The sequence below is a fragment of the Oryctolagus cuniculus genome, chromosome 6 (genome assembly GCF_964237555.1).
Source record: "Oryctolagus cuniculus chromosome 6, mOryCun1.1, whole genome shotgun sequence".
Classification (NCBI taxonomy): Eukaryota; Metazoa; Chordata; class Mammalia; order Lagomorpha; family Leporidae; genus Oryctolagus; species Oryctolagus cuniculus.
The window spans coordinates 99,472,538-99,500,039 of record NC_091437.1 but is presented as its reverse complement, the minus strand read 5'-3'; the positions used below and the strand labels follow the sequence as shown (position 1 = coordinate 99,500,039).

General features: G+C 42.4%; 1 protein-coding gene across 17 annotated transcripts in view; it reads left to right on the top strand.

Moving 5' to 3' along the window:
* Nucleotides 1–16,523, top strand: part of ELOC (elongin C) — a 32,080-nt gene extending 15,557 nt beyond the window's left edge. For 12 of the 17 annotated variants that reach the window (XM_051843841.2, XM_051843842.2, XM_070075232.1 and 9 more), the window contains 3 exons: nucleotides 6,716–6,769; nucleotides 9,975–10,118; nucleotides 14,709–16,523. In XM_051843841.2, coding sequence (XP_051699801.1) covers nucleotides 6,766–6,769; nucleotides 9,975–10,118; nucleotides 14,709–14,899 — 339 coding nt within the window. In that variant the 5' untranslated portion in view covers nucleotides 6,716–6,765 and the 3' untranslated portion in view covers nucleotides 14,900–16,523. Of the gene's footprint in view, nucleotides 1–2,424; nucleotides 2,484–6,378; nucleotides 6,511–6,715; nucleotides 6,770–7,435; nucleotides 7,609–9,974; nucleotides 10,119–14,708 lie in introns of those variants that run through there. The other 5 variants (XM_070075239.1, XM_070075238.1, XM_070075234.1 and 2 more) reach the window with 4 other exon arrangements.
* Nucleotides 16,524–27,502: the final 10,979 nt, after the last annotated feature.

Genomic DNA, 27,502 nt, shown 5'->3' with positions numbered 1-27,502 from the left:
CCTGATTCTGACTTCCTGACAGTGCATACCCTGGGAGGCAGCAGGTGATGGCTCAAGTTATTGGGTCCCTGCCACCCATGTTTGAGACCTGATGAGTTCCCTGAGCCTGACTTTGACCCCTACCTAACCTACCCCCAGGCTGCTGCAGACATTTGAAAAGTGAATCTTCAGATGGGAAGAATTCTTTTCTCTTGCCTCTCTCTCACCCCCGCTCCTCACCCCACCCCCTCCATCTTTCAAATAATTAAAAATTTTTAAATGATTTTTTTAAAAAAAGAATTTCACTGCAGGCCCCTAGGCTCATCTACATTTTGTTTCGTCCCCCTTTTTTTGTTTTTACTTTTTAAAAAAAGGAAGTAGCAATGTGTGTGTGTGTGTGTGTGTGTGTATATATATATGATGCTTTTTTTTTTTTCTAAATTTATATGAAAGACAAGCAAGCTTAGATCTCCTACCTACTGATTCAGTCCCCAAATGCCTACAGCAGCTGAAGCTGGGGCCACTCCAAAATCAGGAGCCTAAGACTCAGTCCAGGTCTCTTGCATGGGTGGTAGATAGCCAAGCATTTGATCCATCACCTTCTGTTTCCCAGAGTGTGTGTTAGCAGGAAGCTGGAATGAGGAGCAGAGTTGGAATTCAAACCCAAAGTACTCTGTTAGGGAATGCTAGTGTCCAAGTGGCATCTTACACTATGCCAAACACCTGCCCCCAGATCTATAATACTCTTAACAGCACACAGTGAGTTCTCAGATCATTGTTGATGTTGTTTCTTCTGCCTAGGACTCTTCTGAACCCACTGCTGCCTGGCCACTGGCTTTCACCTGCCCAGTTCATATTCCCTGAACTCAACCTTGGTCTTGTAATAGATGTTCATATGTTCAAACTGAGATTTTTCTCTCCTAACCTTATTAGCTAATTTATGGGTTAGGTTTCAAATGTCTTTCACATCTTCCTAAAAACAGGAAATTTTTTAACTTTAAAAAATCAGTTATTTATTTAAAAGAGTTACAGAGAGGGAGAGAGACAGAGAAAAAAAATCTTCCATCTGCTAGTTCACTCTCCAGATGGCTACAACAGCAAGCACTGGGCCAGGCCAAAGTCAGGAGCCAGAAGCTTCATCCTGATCTCCCACCTGGGTGGAAGAGGCCCAAGTAACTCGGACCATCTTCCACTGATTTTCCCAGGCCATTAGCAGGGAGCTGAATCAGAAGTGGAGCAGCCAGGACACGAAACTGGTGCCTATACAGGATGCTGGTGTTGCAGGCGGCAGCATTGCGCATTATACCACAATGCTGACCCTGAAATTTTAACTCTCGATGTTGATTGCGCTTTGTCTGTTCCTGGTAGTGGGTGTCTCCCTTTCGCAGCCCCTGTTGTATAAATGGTGGAGTTGATTTATTAAGTTTGTAGAGAAGCTGTAAGTTTGCATGGTTGCTTAGCTACTGCTGGCTAAGTAAACATCCTAGATGTTTTACTCTGAAGATTTTCCAGATAGAAAAGTTGACATTTGAAATTCTTGTACTTTAAGCTTTTCTAACATTTTCCCCATTTTTAACAGAATGATTATAAAGCTGTATTAACAGGAAATAATAATGGCTTTGATAAATCTTTAATTACCTATCATTATTAAAGATTATATAGTGCTATTTTTAAATTGTTATTTGAAAGAAAGAGCAATATTCCATCTGCTGGTCCACTCCCCCCAAATGCCTACAATACCTGGGTTGGGCCAGCAGCCCAGAGTGTAGTCCAGATCTCCCACCGGAGTGGCAGGTATCCAGATATTTGAGCCATTACCTGCTGCCTTCCAGGGTGCATATTAACAGGAACCTGGATTGGAAGCAGAACCGAGACTCAAACCCAGGGACTGTAATATGGAATCAGGTGTGTCAAGCAGTTTCTTAACTGCTGTGCCAAACTCCCACCCTGTAAAATGACATTGTACAATTTTTAAATTTTAGAGAACTCTCTAAGGATATCTATCAGTGTCTTTCAGGAATAGTGGGAAATAAGTTTAACTTATTTGAGAGGCAGAGTTACAGACAGTAAGAGAGAAAGGTCTTCTTCCGTTGGTTCACTCCCCAAATGGCTGCAACAGCCGGATCTGAGCCGATCCGAAGCAAGGAGCCAGGTGCTTCTTCCCAGTCTCCCACATGGGTGCAGGGGCCCAAGGACTTGAGCCATCTTCTGCTTTCCCAGGCCATAGCAGAGAGCTGGATTGGATGTGGAGCACCCGAGACTAGAACTGGCATCCCTATGGGATGCCTGTGCCACCATGCTGGCTAGCCTCTTTCGATGTTTACTGATCTCTAAAGTAGGAATAATAATTCTCCTGCAGAGTGGCTATTTTTATTTATTTTTAAGTATTTATTTATTTTAAAAAGTCAGAGTTCAAGATCTTTCATCTTCTGGTTCACTCCCCAGGTGGCCACAACAGCCAGGGCTGGGCCAGGCTGAAACCAGGAGCCAGGAGCTTCTTCCAGGTCTCCCACATGGGTAACAGGAGCCCAAGGACTTGGGCCATCTTCTGCTGCTTTTCCTAAGCTGTTAGCATGGAGCTGGATCAGAAGTGGAGCAGCCAGAACACAAACTGGCACCCATATGAGATCCAACATCATAGGGAGTGACTTTACCCAACTACACCACAATGCCAGCCCCAAAATAGCTATTTTTAAATACGATAATATATGGAAGACGTTTAGTGCAGTGTTTACCACTTGTTTGGCCCTCAGATGGTTAGCCATAATATCACGTTGCCACTGCTGCCTTTTTTCTTTCCTTTATCTCACATTAAAAGTGGTACTTTAAATATCTCTTCATGGTTCAGCCTTTTTTTTTTTTTTTCCTTTAAGACAGAGCTACAGAAAGAGAGGGGGGAAATAAGAGAGAAAGATGTTACATCCACTGGTTCACTCCCCAAACGGCCACAACCGGTTGTACCAGGTGGAAACCAGGAGCCAGGAACTCCATCCCAGTCTCCTGCATGAGTAGAAGGGGCCTAAATAAATACTTTTTTTTTTTTTTTAAAGATTTATTTACTTATTTGAAAGACATAATTGCAGAGAGAGAGAGAGAGAGAGAGCTTCCATCCACTGGTTCACTCCCCAAATGGACACAACAGCCAGAGCTGGGCCCATCCGAAACCAAGAGCTTCTTCTGGATCTCCCATGTGGATGCAAGGGCCCAAGGACTTGGACCATCATTTGTTGCTTTCCCAGGCATATTAGCAGGAAGCTGGCTCAGAAGTAGAGCAGCTGGGACTTGAACCGGCACCCATATGGGATGCCAGTGATGCAGGCAGTGGCTTTACACACACTGCCACAGCACAGGCTTGAGCCATATTCCACTGCTTTCCTAGGCACATTAGCAGGAAGCTGGATCAGGAGCATAGTAGCTAGGTACTCGAGGCTTTTCTGGGATGCTAGAGTCACAGGCAGCAGTTTAACCTGCTATGCCATAATGCTGGTCCCCATTCAGCCTCTTTATACATTGATGTTGCATTTGTTTTTTTTTATGCTGAGAGATTAGATAGGTTGTCTCTAAATTCCTTTCCTTCTCTAAAAAAAAATTTTTAGGTGTATTTATTTATTTGAAAGGCAGAGTAAATAAGAGGAAGAGGCAGAGAGAGATCTTCCATCCTCTGGTTCACTCCCCAAATACCTGCAATAGTCCAGGGTAAATTAGGAGACAGGAATTTCATCTGGGTCTCCCACATGGGTGGCAGGAACCCAAGCACTTGGGCCATCATCTGCTGCCTCCCAGGTGCATTAGCAGGGAGCTGAATCAGAAGCAGAGTAGCCTGGTTTGAAGCTGACACTCTGCTAGGGGATGTGGGCATCCCAACCAGCAGCTTAACCCAGTGTATCAAAACACCTATTAGTGAAGAGGTTTTTTTAGAGAACACAATAATTAGGATATGCTGTTTTCCTGTTAATGACATAAAAGAGTATTGGTATGAATGAGATCCTTTGAAGAAATTCTATAGTATGTTGTGAAACTACAAATTACTTAAAGCAAATTACTAAAAGGATTCATGTTTTATTTTGTAAATTTAGGATTTCTCAAAATATACATTTTTAACCTTTTCATTGTTATATTTTAGAACTCTGGTAGCCTGTATGTAGAGGAATGAAAGAGTAAAATTATAAAGTTGTGCGTACTTTTCGAAGTACAGAGCAAACCTTATCTTTTTGCATTCTCATGGAAGCTTTACTTCCATGTCTTTTGCTGCTTAACCTTATCCTTATTCAAGCAAATATTTGCTTAGTGTGTGCCTAGTAAATAAATACAGGATACTGCACTTCCTGTGTCATCACCGTGTTGAGTCAGGCTACATCCACTACCCAACACGTTGATCTGTAGCAAAGTAAATAGAATATTGTCAACCCTGAAAGTTCACCTAAGCATCAGTGTCCAAGATTTTTACTAGGTTTCCATTAGGTAAGCATCATAAATGGAATCATGACTAACAAAGTTGAACTCAAACTTCCAGCCCCCTCTATCTAGCTCTGGAGGTCATGCTGATAAAAGGGCACCCAAAGTCTTCCATCCTAAGTTCTCTTATTATGGAGGCCCACTTTGAGTCAACCATGAGTAACAAAAAGATACAATTTTCAATGGAGAAGTTCCAAGAATTCAGAGACCACTTCCCAGAAACCATGAAAAAGGCCAGACAAATTCTTTATGTACAGCAACACCCATAGTTTTCTTTGGAATTTCAATAAAATTACCCAGAAAAAGAATAAAAGATGAGTGCCTGGTAACATCTCAGTGTAGCAGTTTTTTCTTGATCATTATGATTGTGTGTGTGTGTGTGTGTATGCATTTTAATGTATTGTACTTTTTTGCCTATGATATTGCCAGGGCGTGGAGATGGAGAAAGAGACAGAATGAACTCCTATTCACTGATTCATTTCCCAGGCACCTGAAGCCAGCAGTTCAGTCCAGGTCTTCCACATACATAGGTGGCAGGAACACAACTACTTGAACTACCTCCCAGAGTCTTCACCAACAGGAAGCTGGAGTCAGAAATAGAAGCCAGGCATCAAACTCAGGCACTTCAATTGGGGCATGGGCATCTTAGCTAGCACGCTAAATGCCTGTCCAGGGTCTGTTACTGTTGTCCTTTTCCTCAAAACCCCAATCAGTTTTAAATAGTTATATGTTACATTTCTGATTTAGATAGCCTTTCTCCAGAAATTCTAACTGATCAAGCTAACACAGCATTGTGGTACACTTTACTTAGACATTAGTGTTTTTGTTTGTTAAAACAGTAAGCTCTTACATAACAAGGAGGGGGAGTCCTTTGGTGAGGCAGAAACAGAAAACTCGCATCCCTTGGTTCTCCCTAAATGCCTACAACAGTAGGGCCCTGCCATGCTGAAACTGGTAGCCAGGAACCCAGGTCTGGTCTCCCACGTGGGTGACCGGGACCCAAGCACTTGAGCCATCACTTGCTGCCTCTGGTGAGGATGTACATTAGCAGGAAGCTGGAACCAAGAGTGGAGTCATAATTCAAAATAGGCATGCTAAATAATATGGGATGCAGGCATCTTAACTGCTAAGCTAAATGCCTGCCCCCACAAGTCCTTTAATACCAAGGACATATGAGGGGTCTTCAAAAAGTTTGTGAGGGGGTCCCAATGCTGTGGCACAGTGGGTTAAAGCCCTAGCCTGCAGTGTCGGCATCCCATGTGGGTGCCAATTCAAGTCCCGGCTGCTCTTCTTCCGATCCAGCTCTCTACTATGGCCTGGGAAAGCAGTAGAAGATGGCCCAAGTCCTTGGGCCCCTGTACCCGCATGGGAGATTTGGAAGAAGCTCCTGTCTCCTGACTTCGGATCAGCTCAGATCTGGCCGTTGCAGTCATTTGGGGAGTGAACCAGCAGAATGGAAGACCTCTCTCTTGCTCTACCTCTCTCTGTAACTCTGTCTTTCAAATAAATAAAATAATTCTTAAAAAAAAAAAAAGTTCATGACGGGCACTGGAGTTGTGACACAGTGGGTTTAACTGCTGCTTGCAACACCAGCATCTCATTGGAACAATGGTTCAAGTCCCAGCTGCTCTGCTTCTGATCCAGTTTTCTGCTAATGTACCTGGCAAGGCAGTAGCAAATGGCCCAGGTACTTACATGGGAGACCAGGGTGGACTTCAGTGCTCCTGGTTTTGACCTGGCCCAGTCCTGGTTATTGTGGATGTTTTGGGTGTGAACTAGCAGATCTAGCTATCTGTCTATGTCATTCTGCCTTTCAAATAAATTTAGAAAAATAAAAATTCATGAGAAATGCAGATTTTTACAAAAATTAAGGATTTCAAAAGTTTTTTGGACCACAGTAAATCTTATGCTTCATTTTTAAAGATGTATTTATTTATTTGAAAGGCAGAGTGACCGAGAGAGGTAGAGATCTCCATCTGCTGGTTCACTCTACAGATGCTGCAACATCATGGGCTGGGCCGGGCCAGGCCAAAGCAGGGACTCAAGTACTTGAGCCATCATTTACTGCCTTCCCAGGTGTGTTAGCAAGAAACTGGATTGTAAAACAGGGGCAAGACCTGATCCCAGGCACTCTGATGTGTGATGTCGTTGTCCCAAGCAGCGCCTTGCCCTGTGTCACAACGCCTGTCCCTCCACAAACTCTTTGAGACCCCCCCCCCAAATTAAATAACAGTGGGTGAAATGCAACATTAATCTTATAATGGTACTATTATATTTTCAGGAAACTACTAAAGTTTCTGTGGAAGCAAAGTAGAATTTCATAAGAACATAATGGGTAAGTTATATAAAGGTAATTTTGTGTTTTCATGAGTACAATTTGGTTTTTCTTCTCAATTAAAAATCAGCCTTCAAAGGCAGTAAATGCAAGTAAGTATGGTCAGAGTAGACCAAAATTAGTTTATGTCCACAGGTTATGTTTACTATATATTTCTGAAAAATAATAACTATTTTGCCAAATCTAGGTTGTAATTCTAATAATTATACCTTAAGGTATTTGAAATATTCCCAGCAAACAAATATAAATGGTTTAGTTTGCAAAAAATAAAAATTGCTACAAATCCATATGTTCGAATTGCTTAGTCTATTTGACATCTTTATGAGTCCCCAACTTTTTATTATGAAAACTTCCAGAAAAACATACTATCATAATTTTTGCCTGATTGTTAACATTCTGCCACATTGTCTTTCCATGTGTAATTTATGTGCATGCACACACACAGTTCTTGCATCGCTGAAGATTAATCACACAAATGACACACTTCACACCTAAATATTTCAGCATACGTGCATGTCCTGATTTAGTTCATATTCAGAATTTCCCAGTTTTAATAGTTTTCATTTGTTTTAACCCTGAATCCAATCAAGGAATATTCATTGTGTAAACTTAGCTCTTTAGTCTCCTTTAAGCAGTTACCTGCTTATTTGGAAGTAGGAAGGAAGTTCTTTCATGATTTCTGCTTTTATATTTGTGCATTTTATTTGAAAGGTAGAATGGCAGAGAAAAAGGGCAAGAGAGATTTTCCATCTGCTGGCTAATTTCCCAGGAGTAGGCCATGCCAGAGCCAGGGGCCCGGAACTCTAGCCAGGTTTTCCACATGGATGGCAGGAGCACAGGTACTTCAGCCAGCATCTGCAGCCTCACAGGCACATTAGCAGGAAGCTGGATCAGAAGCACAGTGCAGCCAGGCCTGGAACAGGCACACTGATGAGGGAATCCCAAGTGGCAACAGACACTTGCCATATAACTTTTTTTTTTTCTATAAGAGACCAGGCCAGGTATTTTAAAGACTCTCTCTAACCTTCAGTTTAAATATAGCTTGTTTTTTTCCTTCGTGATATGATTGAGATTAAATATTTTTGGTAGCCATGGATGATTCTGATGTTTGTTAATCTTTTAGGAATTTCTGAATCAGTTATTAACAAATGAGTAAATAGATGTTTTTGGCTTAACAGAACTGAAGCTTAATCTTTCTCTTCTCCTTTGCAGAGCTTCCTTAAGTTTTAGAATAATTCTTTAAAAAAACAAGATTTATTTATTTTAATTGAAAGTCAGAGTTACACAGAGAGAGAGAGAGAAAGAGGTCCTCTGTCTGCTGGTTCACTTCCCAGTTGGTCACAACGGCCAGAGCTGCACCGATCTGGAGCCAGGAGCTTCTTCTGGGTCTCCCACATGGGTGCAGGGGCCCAAGGACTTGGGCCATCCTCTATGCTTTCCCAGGCCATAGTAGCTAGATGGGAAGTGGAGCAGCCGGGTCTTGAACCAGCGCCCATATGGGATGCTGGCGCTACAGAAGGCGGCTTAACTCCCTATGCCACAGACCGGCCCCAAAGAATAATTTTTTTTTTTTTTAAGATTTATTTATTTATTTGACAGGTAGAGTTAGAGACAGTGAGAGGGAGAGACAGAGAGAAAGGTCTTCCTTCCATTGGTTCACTCCCCAGATGGCCGCAACAGCAGGAGCTGTGCCAGTCCGAACCCAGGTGCTTCTTCCTGGTCTCCCATGCGGGTGCAGGGGCCCAAGTACTTGGGATATCTTCTACTGCTTTCCCAGGCCATAGCAGAGAGCTGGATTGGAAGAGGGGCAGCTGGAACTAGAACCGGTGCCCCTATAGGATGCTGGTGCCGCAGGCAGAGGATTAACCTACTGCACCATGGAGCCAGCCCCAAGAATAATTTAAGATAATTTCTTTCCTATGTTAATGACGATAAAAGTTAAAATTCTGTTATGGTAACAAAAACATCGAAGTATGTATGTGAGAAAAAAATCATAAGGAGATAACACAAAAATATAACCCTTCCCTTTCCCCCCACAAAAAACAATTTGTGTGGCACTGACTCCTGTGGCTAAAGGCAGCACTGTGGCCTTGGGTAGTAGGAAGAACATCCGTAGAGTCTTGTCTCCTCATTCCTGCTTTGAATTTTTGAACACCCATGTTTTGTATGTATTTATTACTTCAGTCAGCTAGTAATTTCAGTTGTGCAATAAATAGTCATTTGGGTTAAGAGTAAAATGATAAGTAAAAAAAGGCCTTAAGTTACAGAATTCAGAGCTTGTCAAAAGAAGTTGAACTAAGCTGGCCTATAAACATCCATTCATAAATGCACTGTGTATCTAAAAGTATTTCAGATACGGTTATACAGCTTAAACATTTTGATTGTCTTCAGTTTTTTGTTTGGTTGGTTGGTTTATTTTTTGTTAAGATTTTATTTATTTGAGAGGTAGAGTTACAGAGAGAAAGGTCTGGGACCAATACTGTGGCCCAGTAGGCTAAGCCTCTGCCTGCAGTGCTAGCATTCCATTTAGGCACTGGTTCTAGTCCTGGCTGCTTCTCTTCTGATCCAGCTCTCTGCTATGGCCTGGGAAAGCACTAGAAGATGGCCCAAGTCCTTGGGCCCCTGCCCCCACATGGGAGACCCAGAAAAAGCTCCTGGCTCCTGGTTTTGGATTGGCCCAGCTCCGGCCACTACAGCCATTTGGGAAGTAAACCAGTAGATGGAAGACTGGAAGACCTTTTTCCCTGTCTCTCCCTCTCACTGACTATAACTCTACCTCTCGTAAAGTCTTTAGAGAGAGAGAGAGAGAGAGAGAAAGCTCTTTCATACACTGACTGGTTCACTTCCCAAATGGCCATAATGGCCAGGCTGGCCTGGACCAGGCAGAGGCTTAGCCTGCTACACCACAGTGCCAGTGCCCAGTCTTCATATTTAAATGTGCCGCCATTTTGATCACAAAAAGTTGTTAATATCTTATTGTAAAATAAAGGTCAATTTTTATCTAAAGTAGCATTTTTGTTTCCAGAGATTATACTGACTTTGGAAAATTTTTAGCAAATAATAATGAAATTATTTTAAGACTTTAAAAATTTGGTGACTGTTACCCTCCAGTATTGTTTCTGGTCTTTGAGGTTCTCAAACAATACCCTTGGTCAATCTGTTTAATACATAGTAAGATTCAGCTCATTTCACTACTTACTTTTAGATGGAGAGGAGAAAACGTATGGTGGCTGTGAAGGCCCTGATGCCATGTATGTCAAGTTGATATCTTCTGATGGTCATGAATTTATTGTAAAAAGAGAACATGCACTAACATCAGGAACAATTAAAGCCATGTTGAGTGGCCCAGGTAAGTGTAGGTGTTTTTTTTTTTTTTTGCCCACATAAGTTTGTTATTTTGCCATTTATTTATTTATTTATTTGAAAGAGAGAGATCATCTGTCTGCTGGTTCATTCCCCAAATGGCTGCAACAGCCAGGGCTGGGCCAGGCTGAAGGCAGGAGCTAGGAACTCTATCTAGTACTCCTAATGGGTAGCAGGAACTCTAGTAGTTGAGCCATCCACTGTCCTCTTAGGCATGTTAGCAGGAAGCTGGATGGGAAGCAGAATAGCCAGGACTTAAACTGGCACTCTGATATGGGATGTGATATCCCTAGCAGCATCTTGCCCTCTAATGCCCTCTAAGAATGCCCACCTTGCCCTCTAAGTTTTGATAAGACTGAACTGTTTATTTTGTAATAGGAAGGCTTGTTTGCCTCCATCATTTCCCATGGTTAACTTCTTAACTTCAGACTGATTGGTATTCTTAACTTGATATGAAGTTACCACCTGCCAAATTCTATTCTTAACATTTTTTTTTTATAAAGTAGATTTCACATAAGAATTAACTATTAAAGTATACAGTCCTCACCTCTATTAGTTGCAAAACATTTTTATCACCTCAGCAAGAAACCCTGGCCCTTGGTCCGGGCCAGCCTGGCCATTAAGCTGTCACTACTCATTCTCAACCCCCAGCACCTAGCAGACATTAGTGTATATTTTCAGTTCTCTTGGGTATATACTTAGGAGTAGAATTTCATTCTATGGTAATTCAATGTTTAACCTTCTAGAGGACCCACCAACTGCTTCCACAGTAGCTAAATAATTTTACATTCCTGCGAACAGTACTAGAGTTCTAGTTTTTATTACACCTTCTGGCTAATGTTTGTTATTATCTGTCTTGTTTGCTTATAGCTATCCTAGTGGATGTCAAAGCGGATTGGTGTTTTCCAGAGGCCTGGGGGGTAGGGTAGGAAAAATGGGAAATAATTGCTTCATGGGTACAGAATTTTATTTCAGGGTGATGAAAATGTTTTATGAGTAGGTATAGGGGGTGGTTGTACAATTTTGTGAATATACTAAGTGCTACTGAATGGTACACTTTAAAGTGGTTAATTTTTTTTTTTTTTTTTTTTTTTTTTTTTTTTTTTTTGACAGGCAGAGTGGACAGTGAGAGAGAGAGACAGAGAGAAAGGTCTTCCTTTGCCGTTGGTTCACCCTCCAATGGCCGCCGCGGCCGGCGCACCGCGCTGATCCGATGGCAGGAGCCAGGAGCCAGGTGCTTTTCCTGGTCTCCCATGGGGTGCAGGGCCCAAGCACCTGGGCCATCCTCCACTGCACTCCCTGGCCACAGCAGAGAGCTGGCCTGGAAGAGGGGCAACCGGGACAGAATCCGGTGCCCCTACCGGGACTAGAACCCGGTGTGCCAGCGCCGCTAGGCGGAGGATTAGCCTAGTGAGCCGCGGCGCCGGCCTAAAGTGGTTAATTTTATGTTATAATAATTTCATCTCCACAAAAACTACTCGTGTTTGTTATGAAAGGCTTAATAAGTACCTCTTAGTAATATTTCATACATTTAAGTATATTCAAGAATGTGAATTTTAGTTATTGGTAAACCAAAATTTACCTATTTGTGAATTGTTTGCTGAATTCTATTCTCCTTCTTTATCCCTGCCTCACCCTCACCTAATGGATAGTTATTAGAAAACCTCTAAAATACTACATTCTTAGTCTGTTTAAGTGTGAAATGTCTTTGTGCTAGTTCCCGACTGCTAAAAAAAGTATTTTGGGGTTTGGCGCTGTGGTGTAGGAGTGTTAAGCTGCCACCTGCAGTGCCAGCATCCCATGTGGGTGCCAGTTCAAGATTGGCTATTCCACTTCCAATCCAGCTCCCTACTGATGCACCTGGGAAAGCAGCAGAAGATGGTGCATTTTCTTGAGCCTCTTCTACCCATGTGAGAGACCTAAAAGAAGCTCCTGGCTCCTGGCTTCAGTCTGGCCCAGCCCCAGCCAATGCAGTGGTTTGGCAAGTGAACCAGTGGATAGAAGATCTCTCTATGTCTCTTCTCTCCCTTCCTGTAACTCTGCCTTTCAAATAAATAAATCTTTAAAGGAAAAAAAGCATTTTGTCTCTATGAGGAAAGGCTAAATAATACGACCTTTCTGAACTATAGGCACTTTGAGGAATGATTGAAGAAAATTGTTTATGTAGTGTTACTAAGCAAAGAGAAATGTCTTTTAGAAAAGAATATCCAGGGGCCAGCACAGAGGCATAGCAGGTAAAGTGACCACCTGCAGTGCCAGCATTCCATATGAGTGCCAGTTTGACTCCCAGCTGCTCTCTGCTCTCTGCTATGGCCTGGGAAGGCAGTGGGAGATGGCCCAAGTTCTTGGGCTCCTGCAGTCACGCGGGAGACCTGAAAGAAGCTCCAGGCTCCTGGCTTTGGATTGGCATAGCTCCAGCTGCTGTGGTCATCTGGGGAGTGAACCAGCAGATGGAAGATCTCGTGTACTCTCTCTTTTTTTCTCTCTCTCCGCCTCTGTTTCTGCCTCTCTATAACCCTGCATTTCAAATAAATAAATAAATAAATCTTAAAAAAAAAAAAAAGACTATCCACAGGTTCATTCCCCAAAGGCCTGCAGTGGCCAGGGCCAAAGCCAGGAGTTAGGAACACCATTGAGGTCCCCCATGTAAGTGGCAGGCCCAATCACGTGGGCCATCACTGCTGCTTCCCAAGATTTGCATTAGCAAAAAGCTGGATTTAGGAATCAGATCCAGGAATTGAACTCAGGCACTCCAGTGGAGGACAGACATCTTAATTAACATCTTAACCACTAGGCCAAACACTCCCACACCCCAACTCTGCTTTTACATGGCAATTCAAAATTGTACAGAACTCCTTTGGTCCATAAAGACTTGGTTCCCTGAACTAAATCTTATTTGAAAGTTATTTACCTTTTCTACCTGTATACCCTTCCACAATCATGCCACCCAGATATTAAGGGAAAGCTACACAGGGAGAGAATCGGAATTTTTTTTTTTAAGATTTATTTTATTTATTTGAAAGAGTTACATAGAAAGGTAGAGACAGAGAGAGAGAGATCTTCTGTCCACTGGTTCACTCCCCGAATGACCTGCAGCTGAGCTGATCCGAAGCCAGGAGCTAGGAGTTTCTTCCGAGTCTCCCACGTGGGTGCAGGGGCCCAAGGACTTGGGCCATCCTTTGCTGCTTTCCCAGGTGCATTAGTAGTGAATTTGATCAGAAATGGAGCAGCCGGGACTAGAACCAGAGCCCACAGGGATGCTGGCACTGCAGACCAGGGCTTTAACCAGCTGCGTCATAGCACTGGCCCTGAGAATTGGAATTTTAAAATTCAGTCATGATGAATCAATCTGAAATGCTACCGTGTGTGTGTGTGTGTGTGTGTGTGTGTGTGTTTTATGTTGTTTATACTAAAAAACCAGAGTTAAATGGGGTAGGCATTTTCACAGCAGTTAAGATGCCACTGTGTATAATTGTTTGCCATATTGGAGTATTTGAGTTTAAGACCTGTCTCTGCTGCCAGCTCCAGCTTCCTGCTAAGTGTACCCTGGCAGCAGGTGATGACTCAGCTGGGGTCCCTGCCACCCATAAGGTAGACCTAGATTGAGTTCTGGGCATCTGGATTTGGCCTGGCCTAGCCCCAGCCGTTGTAGGCATTGAGGGAGTGAACCAGCAGATGGAAGATCTCTCCCTCTGTGTGTGTCTGCCTTTCAAATAAAATAAATGAATTGAAATTTTTGAAAAAGAAATCTGATTTAGATAGTGTTTGATGCTAAATAGAGGGTTTATTTTTTTAAAACCAAAGCTTTTTTTTTTTTTTTTTTTTTTTTTTTTTAAGATTTATTTGTTTATTTGAGAGGAAGAATCAGAGATAGAGGGAGAGAGAGAGTTCTTCCATCTGCTGGTTCACTCCCCAAATGGCTACAACAGCCGGAGCTGGGCCCATCCAGACAGGAACCAGGCACTTCTTCCAGGTCTCCCACATGGATGCAAAGGCCCAAGCACTTGGGCTGTCTTCCACGGCTTTCCCAGCCGTTAGCAGGGAGAATCAGAAGTGAAACAGCCTGAACTCAAACCTGCGCCCATATGGGATTCTGGCACCACAGGCAGAGTCTTAACCTGCAATGCCACACCCCCGGCCCTCCCACTTTTTTTTTTTTTTTTTTTTTTTTTAACATTTATTAGTTTGATAGTGCTGCCATAACAAAGTACCATAGGCTGAATGGCTTAAACAACAGGAGTTTATTTTCTCACAGTTGTGAAGGGTGGAAGTTGAAGATTAAGGCGTTGGCAGGGCTTGTTTCTTCTCAAGACCTTCTTGCCTTGTAGATGACCATCTTTTCCCCTTGTCTTCAGATGATCTTCATTCTGCTTGTCTGGGTCCCAGTCTCTTCTTATGAGAACACTCATCACATTGAGTTGCCAACCTATTGATTTCATTTAGCCTATACTTCATTAAAGACCTTATCTCCAAATAAAGTTAGAATCTAAGATACTAGGAGTAAAGCTTTCAACATGTGAATTTGGTGGGAAGACATACTTCAGCTCATAACGTACACACACTTTTTGTTTTCCAGGTCAGTTTGCTGAAAACGAAACCAATGAGGTCAATTTTAGAGAGATCCCTTCACATGTGCTATCAAAAGTGTGCATGTATTTTACCTACAAGGTTCGCTACACTAACAGCTCCACCGAGATTCCCGAATTCCCAATTGCACCTGAAATCGCACTGGAACTGCTGATGGCTGCGAACTTCCTAGATTGTTAAATAAAATAAATTATAATAAACTGTTAACTTTTTCAGTATTTAATACCTGTAGTTCAGCTAGTAATTTTTTCATATATAGCATGTTGCCTGTATGCAATTGAACTATGAAGTTCATTGCAAAGCAGATTATCTTCTGTTCTTTTGCATAGCAATCAGAATTGAAATTTGTTTGCTACATCAACAAATTAAGGACATTTTCACAAAAAGAAATAAACAGATATGCCAATTCATAGATGGTTTTACCTTATCCTTTGGATGTGACTTTTAAAATTAGAGCAGTGATCATATAGTTAATGCTGAACTTTAGGCATAAATGAACATACAGGTAAAATAATGGGGCTAAGTATTTTTATGTTTTTAGTGTTTTTTTAAAAACCTGTTCTGATCTTACAGCCTCCAGTAGCATTACTAGGGTTATGCAAATAACGCATTATAAAAATGTAACATAAACTTAGCCAAAACATTGATTTTTATAACTCATATAAGAGTTGAAATTTCTTATGTGTCTTTTGATAAACTGCAGTATTGTTTAAGTGTACTTTGTCTCTTTGTTTATTGCTACAATTTGAGAACTTTATTTAAAAGCAATTTGGGGAGGTTACTAGGAATAGTAACTATGCAACTGTAGCCAGATGGTTAACAAGTAAACTACATGACTTAAGAGTTCTTGTGCGTTGCGCATTTTGGGAAATCTAAAGTACTGTACTTTCATTGATTATAAATCTTCCTTTGCAGTTATTTTTATTCTTCTTTTGTAATCCCTTGTGATTACGCTTTTGATTGTTTAAATGTGTTTTAAAAGACTCATTATGAACTTTATCCAAATCTTAAAGTTAAGACTCTTCTGAACTACTCCAGTCTTCCTCCATCCAATCGAATGTTATAAAATATGAAAGACACATGGAAAGATGTAGTATACATCATATAATATCCTTAGGTATAGTACATGATTTATCATCTTATTAATTTATAAATTATGTCCCAATAAATATAATATCCATAATCAGTGAGTTTCCTACTGAAAGCAAACTCATAGGGAGATCATTCAGCTTTTATATTAAGCAGATAAAAAACATGTGAAAAACCATGACATAGTATCTTTGCTTAGGCATCGATACAGAAGCACTGAAGTTGGGTTTAATATTGTCTGTATTTTAGTAGTAGAACAAAGCTGCCTTTATAGGATCTATAAATGTAAGTCTTGAGCTTATTTCTTCCAGACTAGCTTAATATGGACTGTTTTTTCTGGAAACTGCAAAAACAATAAACAAAAGTAATTTTTCCTCTTAGAAAACATAAACACACTATCTGGCTTATTGAAAGCAGTTAAATATCAATTGCATATTGTAGAGCATACTGGTACATGTTTTAGCATAGAAGATTATGTATCAAGTTAAATAATTATATTCTGCTATTTGATGGCAAATAATGCCAATTATAAACCATAATGATTTCAAAAATGAAGGTGATAGCTGGAAATAAACCTTAGCTTTGGTTACTTATGTGTGTGATCCAGAAGTAACCATAAGTTTAAGACAATAAAATCTGAAACAGACTAGGTAAACCTGTATATCTTGCGGCAAATGGTACTTGCATGTTAATAAAGACTATTGACTGAAAGGAATGGATGGAACACTTGGTGTTTGCTCTTTTTAGCCTTAATTTTCTCTTTTCCTGGAGATTCACAAAACCCTGCTTCAGAAAATCATGCCATATGATTGAATAGCAGGGATTTTTATTTTACTGATTTTGAGAAAATTCTTTTATGTGTCATTGAAACCTTAACAGTGTTCTCACACTTTGTAGTTTGCTTACTTTTAAGTTAAGTATAACTCTCTTTGATATTTTTTCTTTCTGCATGGAAAATATTACCATATAGTCTTTTATGCATTTAATATTTTGTATTTGTACTGTCTAGATTATGCTTTCTAGATTGTTTATTTTTCGTGAAGTTTTTCTCAGTTGCTAACAGTCTCCCTACTTTTGAAGATATTGTTGGTACTGAGAAATTGAATTTATTAGATGCAGTAAATTCGGCTCATGCCAGCATAGAAATACATTGCGATGTCTTGCTATGCTTAGGTATGTCATCTTAGTATGAGTCATTTTGCTAAGCTAGACAGTTCTTTGGAAATAATGCAAATATTTTGAGAAATAATAGAGAATTGTTGATAAGATTTAAGTCTTCAACTTCAGTAATTCTTTTTTTTTTTTTTTTAAGATTTATTTATTTGAAAGGCAGAGTGGCAGAGAGAAGGAGGTCTTTCATCCACTGGTTCACTCCCCAAATGCCGCAATGGCTGGAGCTGTACCAGTCCTAAGCCAGAAGCCAGGAGCTTCTTCCAGGTATCCAACATGGGTGCAGTGGCCCAAGAATTTGGGCCATCTGTTGCTTTCCCAGGCTATAGCAGAGAGCTGGATTGGTCTCGAACCTGCTACACCACAGCACTAGCCCCAGTAATTCCTTTTTAAGTAGAGGACATTTCATCTAATTCATACATGTTAACAAGCTTAAATGTTTCCAGATTTAGTAGTGCTAAATTGAGCCTCTCATTGGCTGTATCACTAAGTCTGATAAAACATTTAAGGTCTGCACAAAAGATGCCACACATTTTATGTATATTATTTTATTTGCAACATATAAATCTTTTTTGATTCTAAGCCAGTCATATTTGCAGTAAGACTTTATTCATTTCAGGTTAAACTTTTTTTTTTTATAAAAATTTATTTATTTGAAAGTCAGAGTTACACAGAGAGAGGAGGAGAGGCAGAGAGAGAGAGTTCTTCCATCTGCTGGTTCACTCCCCAATTTGGCTGCAACAGCCGGAGCTGAGCCGATCAGGAGCCAGGAGCTTCCTCCGGGTCTCTCACATGGGTGCAGGGGCTCAGGTTAAATTCTTAAATATACTTAGTGGTTTGTTGATTTTAAACTTAACCTAGAAATGTTTTTGGAATATTAGAGCACTAGCTTGAAAGTTAGTCTAGAATTGTGTGGCAGCTAGCCATGTGACCTTGGACAAGTCACTAGAAATCCATTTCACATCTATAGAGTTAGGAGGTTCACATCCATAGGGTTATGTTCCCCTTTTTTTTTTCTTCTTTTCTTTTTGCAAAGTAGAAAGTGTACACCATCCACTGATTCAGTCTCCAAATGCTTGCAACAGCGCAAGGCTGACACCAGGTGCCAGGAACTCAATCCAGTTCTCCACATTGGGTGGTCGGAATCGAATTACCTGAGTCATCATTGCTGCCTCACTAGCAGGAGTCTCGGGTCAGGAGCAGTGCCTGGTATCAAATCCAGGTACTCTTCATATGATATGTGGGGAGCATCCTAACAGGTGTTTTAATAAGATTGCATTTGTGATGTTGCTTAAACCAAAGATTGTAACGTTATAGATGATCAGATTAAAAGAATTATGAACTAGTAAGAATAATAAAATTCCGCATCCAAAACTGTATATAATAGGTTAGTTGTGAATCTCTTTTTCATTGTCTGCTTTATGGAGAAAGCCAGGTTTAGTTCTGGTTATAAGTAGTTGCTAATATAAAGGGAAATTTATTGTCTATGATTTTATACACAGTATATTTAATATCAGATCAACTTGAAGTTCATTCTTCATTCATGCACTTGTTTTTCTAAATTAGGTGCTTGTATGATTTTGTTAACTACTTCATGTCCCTGCAGTTGAAAACAAAGAACTAACTTTTAATGCCCTGTGGAATATTCAGTTAGTTTGGCTTTCTTTCCTACCCCAAGAAAAGTTTTGTTCTTTTTATTTTTTTTTTAAAGTTATTTATTTGGAAGGGAGAGTGACAGAGATACAGAAAGGTCTTCCATCAGCTGGTTTGCTCTCCAAATGGCTGCAACAGCCAGAACTGGGCCAGTGTGAAGCCAGGAGCCAGGAACTCTATCTGGGTCTCATGTGGGTGGCAGGGACTCAAGCATTTGAGCTGTCATCTACTGTTTGCCAGGCACATTAGCTTGTGAGCTGTATCTGAAGTGGAGTAGCCAGGACTTGAGCAGGCACTCCAATATGGGATGCAAGCATCCCCAAGCAGTGGCTTAACAACTCACTGTGGCACATTGCCAGCCTCCCACAAAGTTTTGATAGACCTCATGTTCATAATCATCAGATTGTTAATGTCAGTTTTATATTTTTAGATGCTGTTACATAGGACATGGATTCATCAGAATTAGTTTGCAGTTGCTTTTTTTATTATTATTTTGACAGAGTTGGAGAGACAGAGAGAAAGGTCTTCCTTCCATTGGTTCACTCCGCAAATGGCCACTATGGCCAACGTGCTGCGCCGATCTAAAGCCAGGAGCCAGGTGTTTCCTCCTGGTCTCCCATGCGGGTGCAGGGCCCAAGCACTTGGGCCATCCTCCACTGCACTCCCAGGCCACAGCAGAGAGCTGGCCTGGAAGATGGGCAACTGGGACAGAACTGGCACCCCAACCGGGACTAGAACCCGAGTGCCAGCCCTGCAGTTGCTTTTAATATAAATATATTTGGCCTAGAGAGATTTTATATGCTGAGACTTTTAATTTGTGATAGGCTCTATTGTGTCATTATTTAGAAAAGCATGATGGATTAAGACTATAAAAGATCAAATTTGGTCACTTCAAATTAGAATTGAATCCTTTGCATTAGAACCCAACTTTATGTCACAAAGTAAAGCTTGTGATTAATCTTGCCTATACCAACTGGCCCAGATCCATTGTTAGAAATTTTTTTACATACCTCAGAAAGACCTTAACTGTAGGCATAATAATTTTCTTGGAATATTTACTTATTTGAAGAGGGGGAGACAGGTTTTCCATCCACTGGTTCACTCCCCAGATGGCTGCAGTGGCCAGAGCTGGGGTGATCTGAAGCCAGGAGCAGGGAACTTCTTCCAGGTCTCCCATGTGGGTGCAGGGGCCCAAGCACTTGGGCCATCTTCCACTGCTTTCCCAGGCCATAAGCAGAGAGTTGGATTGGAAGAGGAGCTGTCAGGACATGAACCAATGCCTATATGGGATGCTGGCACTGCAGGCGGAGACTTAGCATATTACACCACAGCGCTGGCCCCCCATATTAAATTTTGATGCAGACTCAACCAACTGTACTTTTTTTTAAAAGATTTATTTATTTTATTTGGAAGATTTATGAGAGAAAAGGAGAGGCAGAGAGAGGCTTTCCATCCGCTGGTTCACTCCCCAGTTGGCCCAAACAGCTGGTGCTGCACTGATCTGAATCCAGGAGCCAGGAGCTGCTTCCAGTCTCACATGGGTGCAGGGGCCCAAGGACTTGCGCCATCTGCTGCTGCTATCCCAGTCGCATTAGCAGAGAGCTGGATCAGAAGTGGAGCATCCAGGACTCGAACCAGCGCCCATGTGGGATGCCAGTGCTTCAGGCCAGGCGGCAGCTTTACCCACTGTGCCACAGCGCCAGCCCCTGTATTTTTGAGTCAGTATACTTTGATTTCTCTGCTCTACAACATTGCAAAAATCTGCATCAGGCTCACCTATAATTTGGAATTGAAAATGGATTTTCTTCAGACCAGCAAAGGCAAGTTTTGTCTTTCTACTATTATTCACCAATTTTTGAATATACAAGTTTCTTTGGTTTCTTAACAGCTACCATTCAAATCAGCTAATATGTTCCCTTTTGTCTTCTGACCTTAAACAAGTATGCAAGGCAAAACTTAAATGACAGTCCAAGGTCACGAGCTAACTTGCAGTGAGATTCTAGATCCAGATTGTAGTTCAAGTTAATTAGAGCAAACATGGTGCTTAGATTGTAGGGAACTACACAGAGAAAAGGTCATATTTATTGAAATAAGCATTATATCATATTGATTGTGGCATTTAGGTAGTCAATGCACTAATGTGCCAATAGTGCATAAGAAGACCTGTATAAGATTTCAAATGACTTACTTAGTAGACTTCATTGCTCAGAACATTTCTCCATCTGCTTTGGGAACTTAGAATGCTCTTTAGAACAGCCTCAGTGGTGTTAGATGGTTTTCTTTAAATGTTCTTGCAGCATGAAAACCTACTGAAGAAAGATGCCTGGCCAGACTGGATCAGGAAGAAGATACATGTGAGTAACAAGGAATTAGAGTAGCCTTCTCATGTAGCCAGTAACCTGACTCAAATATCCCAGAACCAAATTAAAAGCTGCAAGCTTAAGGGGCAGGCATGGTATAGCAGGTGAAGCCTCTGACTGCAAAGCCAGCATTCATGTGGGTGTTGGTTCAAGTCCCAGCTGCTCAACTTCAAATCCAGCTCCCTGCTAATTGCCTGGAAAAAGCAGTGAGAAGTGGCTTAAGTGCTTGGGCCCCTGCACTCACATGGGAGACCTGGAAGAAGCTCTTGGCTTTGGCCTGGCCATTGTGACCATTTGGGGAGTGAACAATTGGGTGGAGGATTGTCCCTGTCTCCCTCTCTGTCTCTGTAACTCTACCTTTCAGGTAAATGGATAAATTAAAAAAAAAAAAATGCTGCAAGCTTAACCTTGGAAAGTCCGTAGCCAAGGGCAAGTGTTGGGCCTAGTGGTTAAAGCGCCTTCATTCCATATCAAGAGTCTGAGTGCAAGTGCTGGCTGTGGTTCCCAGTTCCACCTTCCTGCTAACACAAACTCTGATAAGTAGCAGCAATGATTGCTCAAGCAGCTGGGTTCCTGCCAACCACGTGAAGACCTGGATTAAGTTCATGGCTCAAGGCTTTGGTCTAACCCAGACCCATCATTGCAGGTATTTGAAGAGTGGGCCAGTGGATGAGGGTTTGCTTGCTGTGTGTCTCACTACCTTTCAAATTTATATATATATTTTTAAATTGCTTTGTTTTTAACATGACTTCAAATATTCCTTTTCTGGTATTTTTGTGAAAACCCTAATTTCAGAGGGTAAACCTTAACTCCATTTCCTCTGTTAAGGCAGTCACCATACATTTCCTATTCAAAGGAAACAGCAGCAGCATGCATTTGGAATTCAAAGGAGTTTTGTAAAACTGCTGTCTTATGTCTGATACCAGGTTGAAACATTGCTCCTAGCATTTTTTGTTTGTTTGTTTGGCTTTGGTTTTTGCTACATAACATTGAAAGGCAATTTTGATCCTTCATTACTGAAGGTTCTCTCCAGTGAGAACCTTACTTATCCCTGAAGAGTTGGGTCCAGGAAGTTACACGCATTAGTGGAATGGCCATCCAAGAGTCACAAAAGGCCAAAAGTTTATGAAACTACAATTAAAATTATGTGTTTTATCTTCAAATACAACTTTTCTTTAAGATTTATTTATTTGAAAGGCAGAGTTGCAGAAAGGGAGAATCGGAAATCTTCCATCCACTGGTTCACCCCCCAAATGGACACAACTGCCAGGTCTGAGCCAACAGCCAGGCGCTCCAGCATGGTCTCCCACGTGGGTGGGAGGAGCCCAAGCTCTTGGGTCATTTTCCGCTGCATTTTTAGGTGCATTAGTAGGGAGCTGGGTCAGAAGTGGAGCAGGGGCCAGCGCTATGGTATAGCCGGTAAAGCCGCCGCCTGCAATGCCAGCATCTCATACAGACACAGGTTCGAGTCCTGGCTGCTCCACTTCCAATTCAGCTCTCTGCTGTGGCCTGGAAGAGCACTGGAAGATGGCCCAAGTCCTTGGGCCCCTGCACCTGCATGGGAGACCCAGAAGAAGCTCCTGGCTCCTGGCTTCAGATTGGTGCAGCTCTGACCATTGGGGCCATCTGGGGAGTGAACCAGCAGATAGAAGACCTCTCTCTCTCTCTGCCTCTGCCTCTCTGTAACTCTGACTTTCAAGTAAATAAATAAATGTTAAAAAAAAAAAAATGTGGAGCAGCCAGGACTTGAACTGGTACTCGTATGGGGTGCTGGCATTGTAGGCAGCAGCTTAACCCACTGTGCCACAAAGCCAGCCCCTAGATACCTTGTAAAGACTAGATTGTAAGCAGGAATGGGATTGCAGGGATCCTTTGGTTTTTGGGGTGATGTTTCTCTCCTTTCCTTCAGTCCCCACCACAGCACCTTGCATATAGCAAACATTGAATAAATGTTTAATTGAATCAAGCTTATCAGTGTGTGAAGGTGGGATCTTACACTTTACTGTGTCTTTTATGTCTTAATTACCCATGTATAAACACAGAAATAAAATATTTGTCTTGTCCCAACTGGGGGTATCTGTATGCCAACCAGTCCCAGGATGCTGAACTGGAAGGCAGGGAAGCTGAGTTCCAGGCTGTTTGCTGATCTAGATTCTTGATGTTCTGTGAAAATGGTAGTAGTCTTTGAATGGACTTCTCCAGAGAAGATAGACAATTGACCTCAAGCATGCACCACTTCGTACTTATTAGGAAAGCTACAATAACAAATGCAGTCTAGAATGTCATACCTTGCTGATGGGAATGTAAAATGCTACAGAAAATTTAACATTGTTTATGCTATATCAAAAAATGCTAAGTTTTAATTAAGTGGGTGATTTTTTTCAAGGTAAATGCTAATTGTAAAAACCCAAAAGCAAACGTGCAAGACCAATAACCAGGGAAGGAAGTAAATTAGTTGAGAGATTAATTCCAAAGAAATGTGAGATCACATTCTTGGAATGTTTCATTTTTTTTTTCAGTCTTCGAAAAACATGATCCCTACCCCAAACTGTTCTAGCATAAAGTAAAAGATGACAAATTCCAAGTCCAGGTTAAAGCTAGTATAACCTTGATATAAACTCTGAAGGAACAAATCACCCCCTAAAAAGAGAGAGCTCCTATAGGCCTATCCATGGACAGAAGCAACAACCCTAAATAAAATACTTGCAAATCAAATCCAAACTAGTCAAGGAATACTACACCATAATTAAGTGATGTTTATTCTAAAAGAGTGAGGATGGTTTCAACTGCGAAAACCTATTGAAACAAATTTATAAAGGGATAAAACTAGGATCATCAGTACATGTTTAAAAATTATTTGATAGGGGCCAATGCTGTAGCATAGTAGCTTAAGCGTCTACCTGCAGTGCCAGTATCCCATATGAGCCCTGGTTCTAGTCCTGGGTGCTGCACTTCTGATCCAGCTCCCTGCTAGTGCACCTTGAAAAGCAGCTGAGGATGACCCTCTTCTTGGGCCTCTGCACCCATGTAGGAGACCGGAAAAAACTCCTGGCTCCTGGCTTCAGATCAGCCCAGCTCTGGCCATTGTAACACTAGCATCCCTTAGTGCAGTGCTGGCTCAAGTCCCAGCTGCACTGCTTCTGACCCAGATTCCTGCTAATGTGTCTGGGAAGGCAGTGGAGGATGGCCCAAGTACTTGGATGCCTGCCACCCATGTAGAAGACCAGGATGGGGTTCTTGGCTCCTGACTTCAGCCTAGCCTAGCCCAAACGGCAGTTGTGGCCATTTGGGGAGTGAATCAGCAGATGGAAGATTCCACCCAACCCCCTTCTGTTGCTCTACCTTTGAAATAGATAATAATACTGAAATATTTGAAATAATACTGAAATATTTGAAATAGATAATAAAAATACTGGAAAGGAACAAAACATCTCCAATGTGATGTCTCAGAAAATTCCCCAAAGTGTGAACTAAAAAATTATGAAATCTAGAAGAGGGAGAAAATGTGGTAACATTTGTGAGATATTTTTGTTTGAGCTGCCCAGCATAGAAATCTCCATCTTTAATTTAGGAAATAACTCCATTATCTAAATCTAGGTAAAGGTAGAGTCCCAACATCCTACTACAGAAGCTAAAAATGAGACTTGATACCTGCCTCCCGACGACTACTGGGGCAAAGGAATACAACCAGGGAGTCCTCTATATCCTCCCAGTTATTGTCTTATCCTTGCCACATAGGAAGTTTCAGATGATTTCAGTTGCTTTCAACTGAGAACCATCACTCTTAAAGAAACTGATGGTGGCGCCAGCATGTGGCATAATGAGTTAAGCTGCCTTCTACAATACCAGCATCCCATGTGGGCACCGGTTCAAGTCCTGGCTGCTCACTTCTCTTCCAGCTCTCTGCTAATGCCCTGGGAAAGCAGTGGAGGACAGCCCAAGTCCTTAAGCCCCTGCATCCACATGGGAGACCCCAAGGAAGCTCCTGGCTCTTGGCTTCAGTCTGGCCCAGCCCTGACTCTTGCAGCCATCTGGGCAGTGAACAAGCAGAAGAAAAAACCCTGTCCATCTATCTCCTGCTCTCTGTCTCTATAACTCTGCCTTTCAAATAAATAAAATTATCCTTAAAAAAAAAAAAAAGAAAGAAATTGATGGTGAGGGTAGATTGTAGGCAACAAACCCTCAGACAAGCGGGGGAATCTGATTTTGATTACCTTCTCCAGCACAGACAAAGAAACAGCATCCCCAAATTATTCATAAATGGGAACCTGAGGGGCCAGTGCTGTGGCATAGTAAGCTAAACCTCCGTCTGCAGTGCCAGCATCACACATGGGTGCCGGTTCGTGTCCCGGCTGCTTCTTTTCCAATCCAGCTCTCTGCTTATGGCCTGGGAAGGCAGTGGAAGATGGCCCAAGTGCTTGCACCCCTGAACCCCAATGGGAGTCCCAGAAGAAGCTCCCATTGCAGCCATTTGGGGAGTGAACCCGTGGATGGAAGATCTTTCTGTCTCTCCCTCTCTCTCTGACTCTGCTTCTCAAATAAATAAATAATTTTTTTAATGGGAACCTGAACTCCAAGTGCTCAGGAGCATTGAATAACTATTGAATCTGTTTCTGAGGGCAGGCCTTTGGGTGCTTTCAATAAAACAGGCACAGGGGCCGGCGCCGCGGCTCACTAGGCTAATCCTCTGCCTTGCGGCGCCGGCACACGGGGTTCTAGTCCCGGTCGGAGCGCCGGATTCTGTTCCGGTTGCCCCTCTTCCAAGCCAGCTCTCTGCTGTGGCCAGGGAGTGCAGTGGAGGATGGCCCAAGTCCTTGGGCCCTGCACCCCATGGGAGACCAGGAGAAGCACCTGGCTCCTGCCATCGGATCAGCGCGGTGCGCTGGCTGCAGAGCACCGTCAGCGGCAGCCATCGGAGGGTGAACCAATGGCAAAGGAAGACCTTTCTCTCTGTCTCTCTCTCTCTCTCCCACTGTCCACTCTGCCTGTCAAAAAATAAAAAATAAATTAATTAATCAAAAAAAAAAAAAAAAAAAACAGGCACAGGGACCAGCGTTGCAGCACATCTGCAACCATCTGCAATGCTGATATCCTGTATCAGAGCAGAGGTTTGAGTCTCACCTGCTCCCCTTCCAATTCAGCTTCCTGCTAATGCATCTGAGGAAGCATCAGAAGATGGCCCAAGTACTTGAGACCCCGCCACCCACATGCAAGACCCAGATGCAGTTCCTGGCTTCTGGCTTCAGCCTAGCCCAGTCCCTGCCATTGGGGCCATTTGGGGAGTGAACCTCCAGAAAGAAGATCAATTTCTCACTGTCTTTCCCTTTCTGTCACTCTGTCTTTCAAATAAATAAAATTTTTTAAGAAAGCGGGGGGAGGCCGGCGCCGCGGCTCACTTGGCTAATGCTCTGCCTGCGGTGCCGGCACACCGGGTTCTAGTCCCGGTCGGAGCGCCGGATTCTGTCCCGGTTGCCCCTCTTCCAGGCCAGCTCTCTGCTATGGCCTGGGAGTGCAGTGGAGGATGGCCCAAGTCTTTGGGCCCTGCACCCACATGGGAGACCAGGAGAAGCACCTGGCTCCTGGCTTCGGATCAGCGCGATGTGCTGGCCGCAGCGCCTCGGCAGCGGCGGCCATTGAAGGGTGAATCAACGGCAAAGGAAGACCTTTCTCTCTGTCTCTCTCACTGTCCACTCTGCCTGTCAAAAAAAAAATTTAAAAAAGCGGGGGGAGGAGTGGGCATTTGGCCTCATGGTTAAGATGCCTGCATACCCATACCATAGTGCCTGTGTTCCATACCTGGCTCCAGCTCTTGACTCCAGTTTCCTGCCAATGCAGACCCTGAGAGGAGGTTATGATGGGCCAAGTATTGGGTTCCTGCATTCACTTGGGAGACCCAGATTGTATTCCCAACTCCTGACTTCAGCCCAGCCACTGCGGATATTTAGAGAGTGAAGCTGCAAATAGGTCTCTCTCTCTCTCTCTCTGCCTCTCCCTCTCCCTCTCCCTCTCCCTCTCCCTCTCCCTCTCCCTCTCCCTCTCTCTCTCTCTCTCTCTCTCTCTCTCAAATAAATAAATAAAAATTCAAAAGCAAAAAATTAAGATGCTGGACATGAAGAATTAACAGTGGAGTTTATACAGATTTAAAAAAGGGGACAACCTCAAATCCCTGAATCATTCCAGCCACAGTCATCAGAAATTGCTAGGGCTCTGCTTTTCAGCCACAGATGGCTTTCTGACAGTAAAACCAAAGTTAAAGACTGACCCAAGAAGTTGCTGAACTAAAGTATCAGTTTTGTTGACAGAGTTTGCCATGTAAAATTGAGGGCATTGATTGAGACAAGAATGGGAACCAAAAAAAATATTTTTTTTTTGACAGAGTGGACAGTGAGAGAGAGAGAGAGAGACAGAGAGAAAGGTCTTCCTTTGCCATTGGTTCACCCTCCAATGGCCGCCGCACTATGGCCGGCACACCACACTGATCTGAAGCCAGGAGCCAGATGCTTCTCCTGGT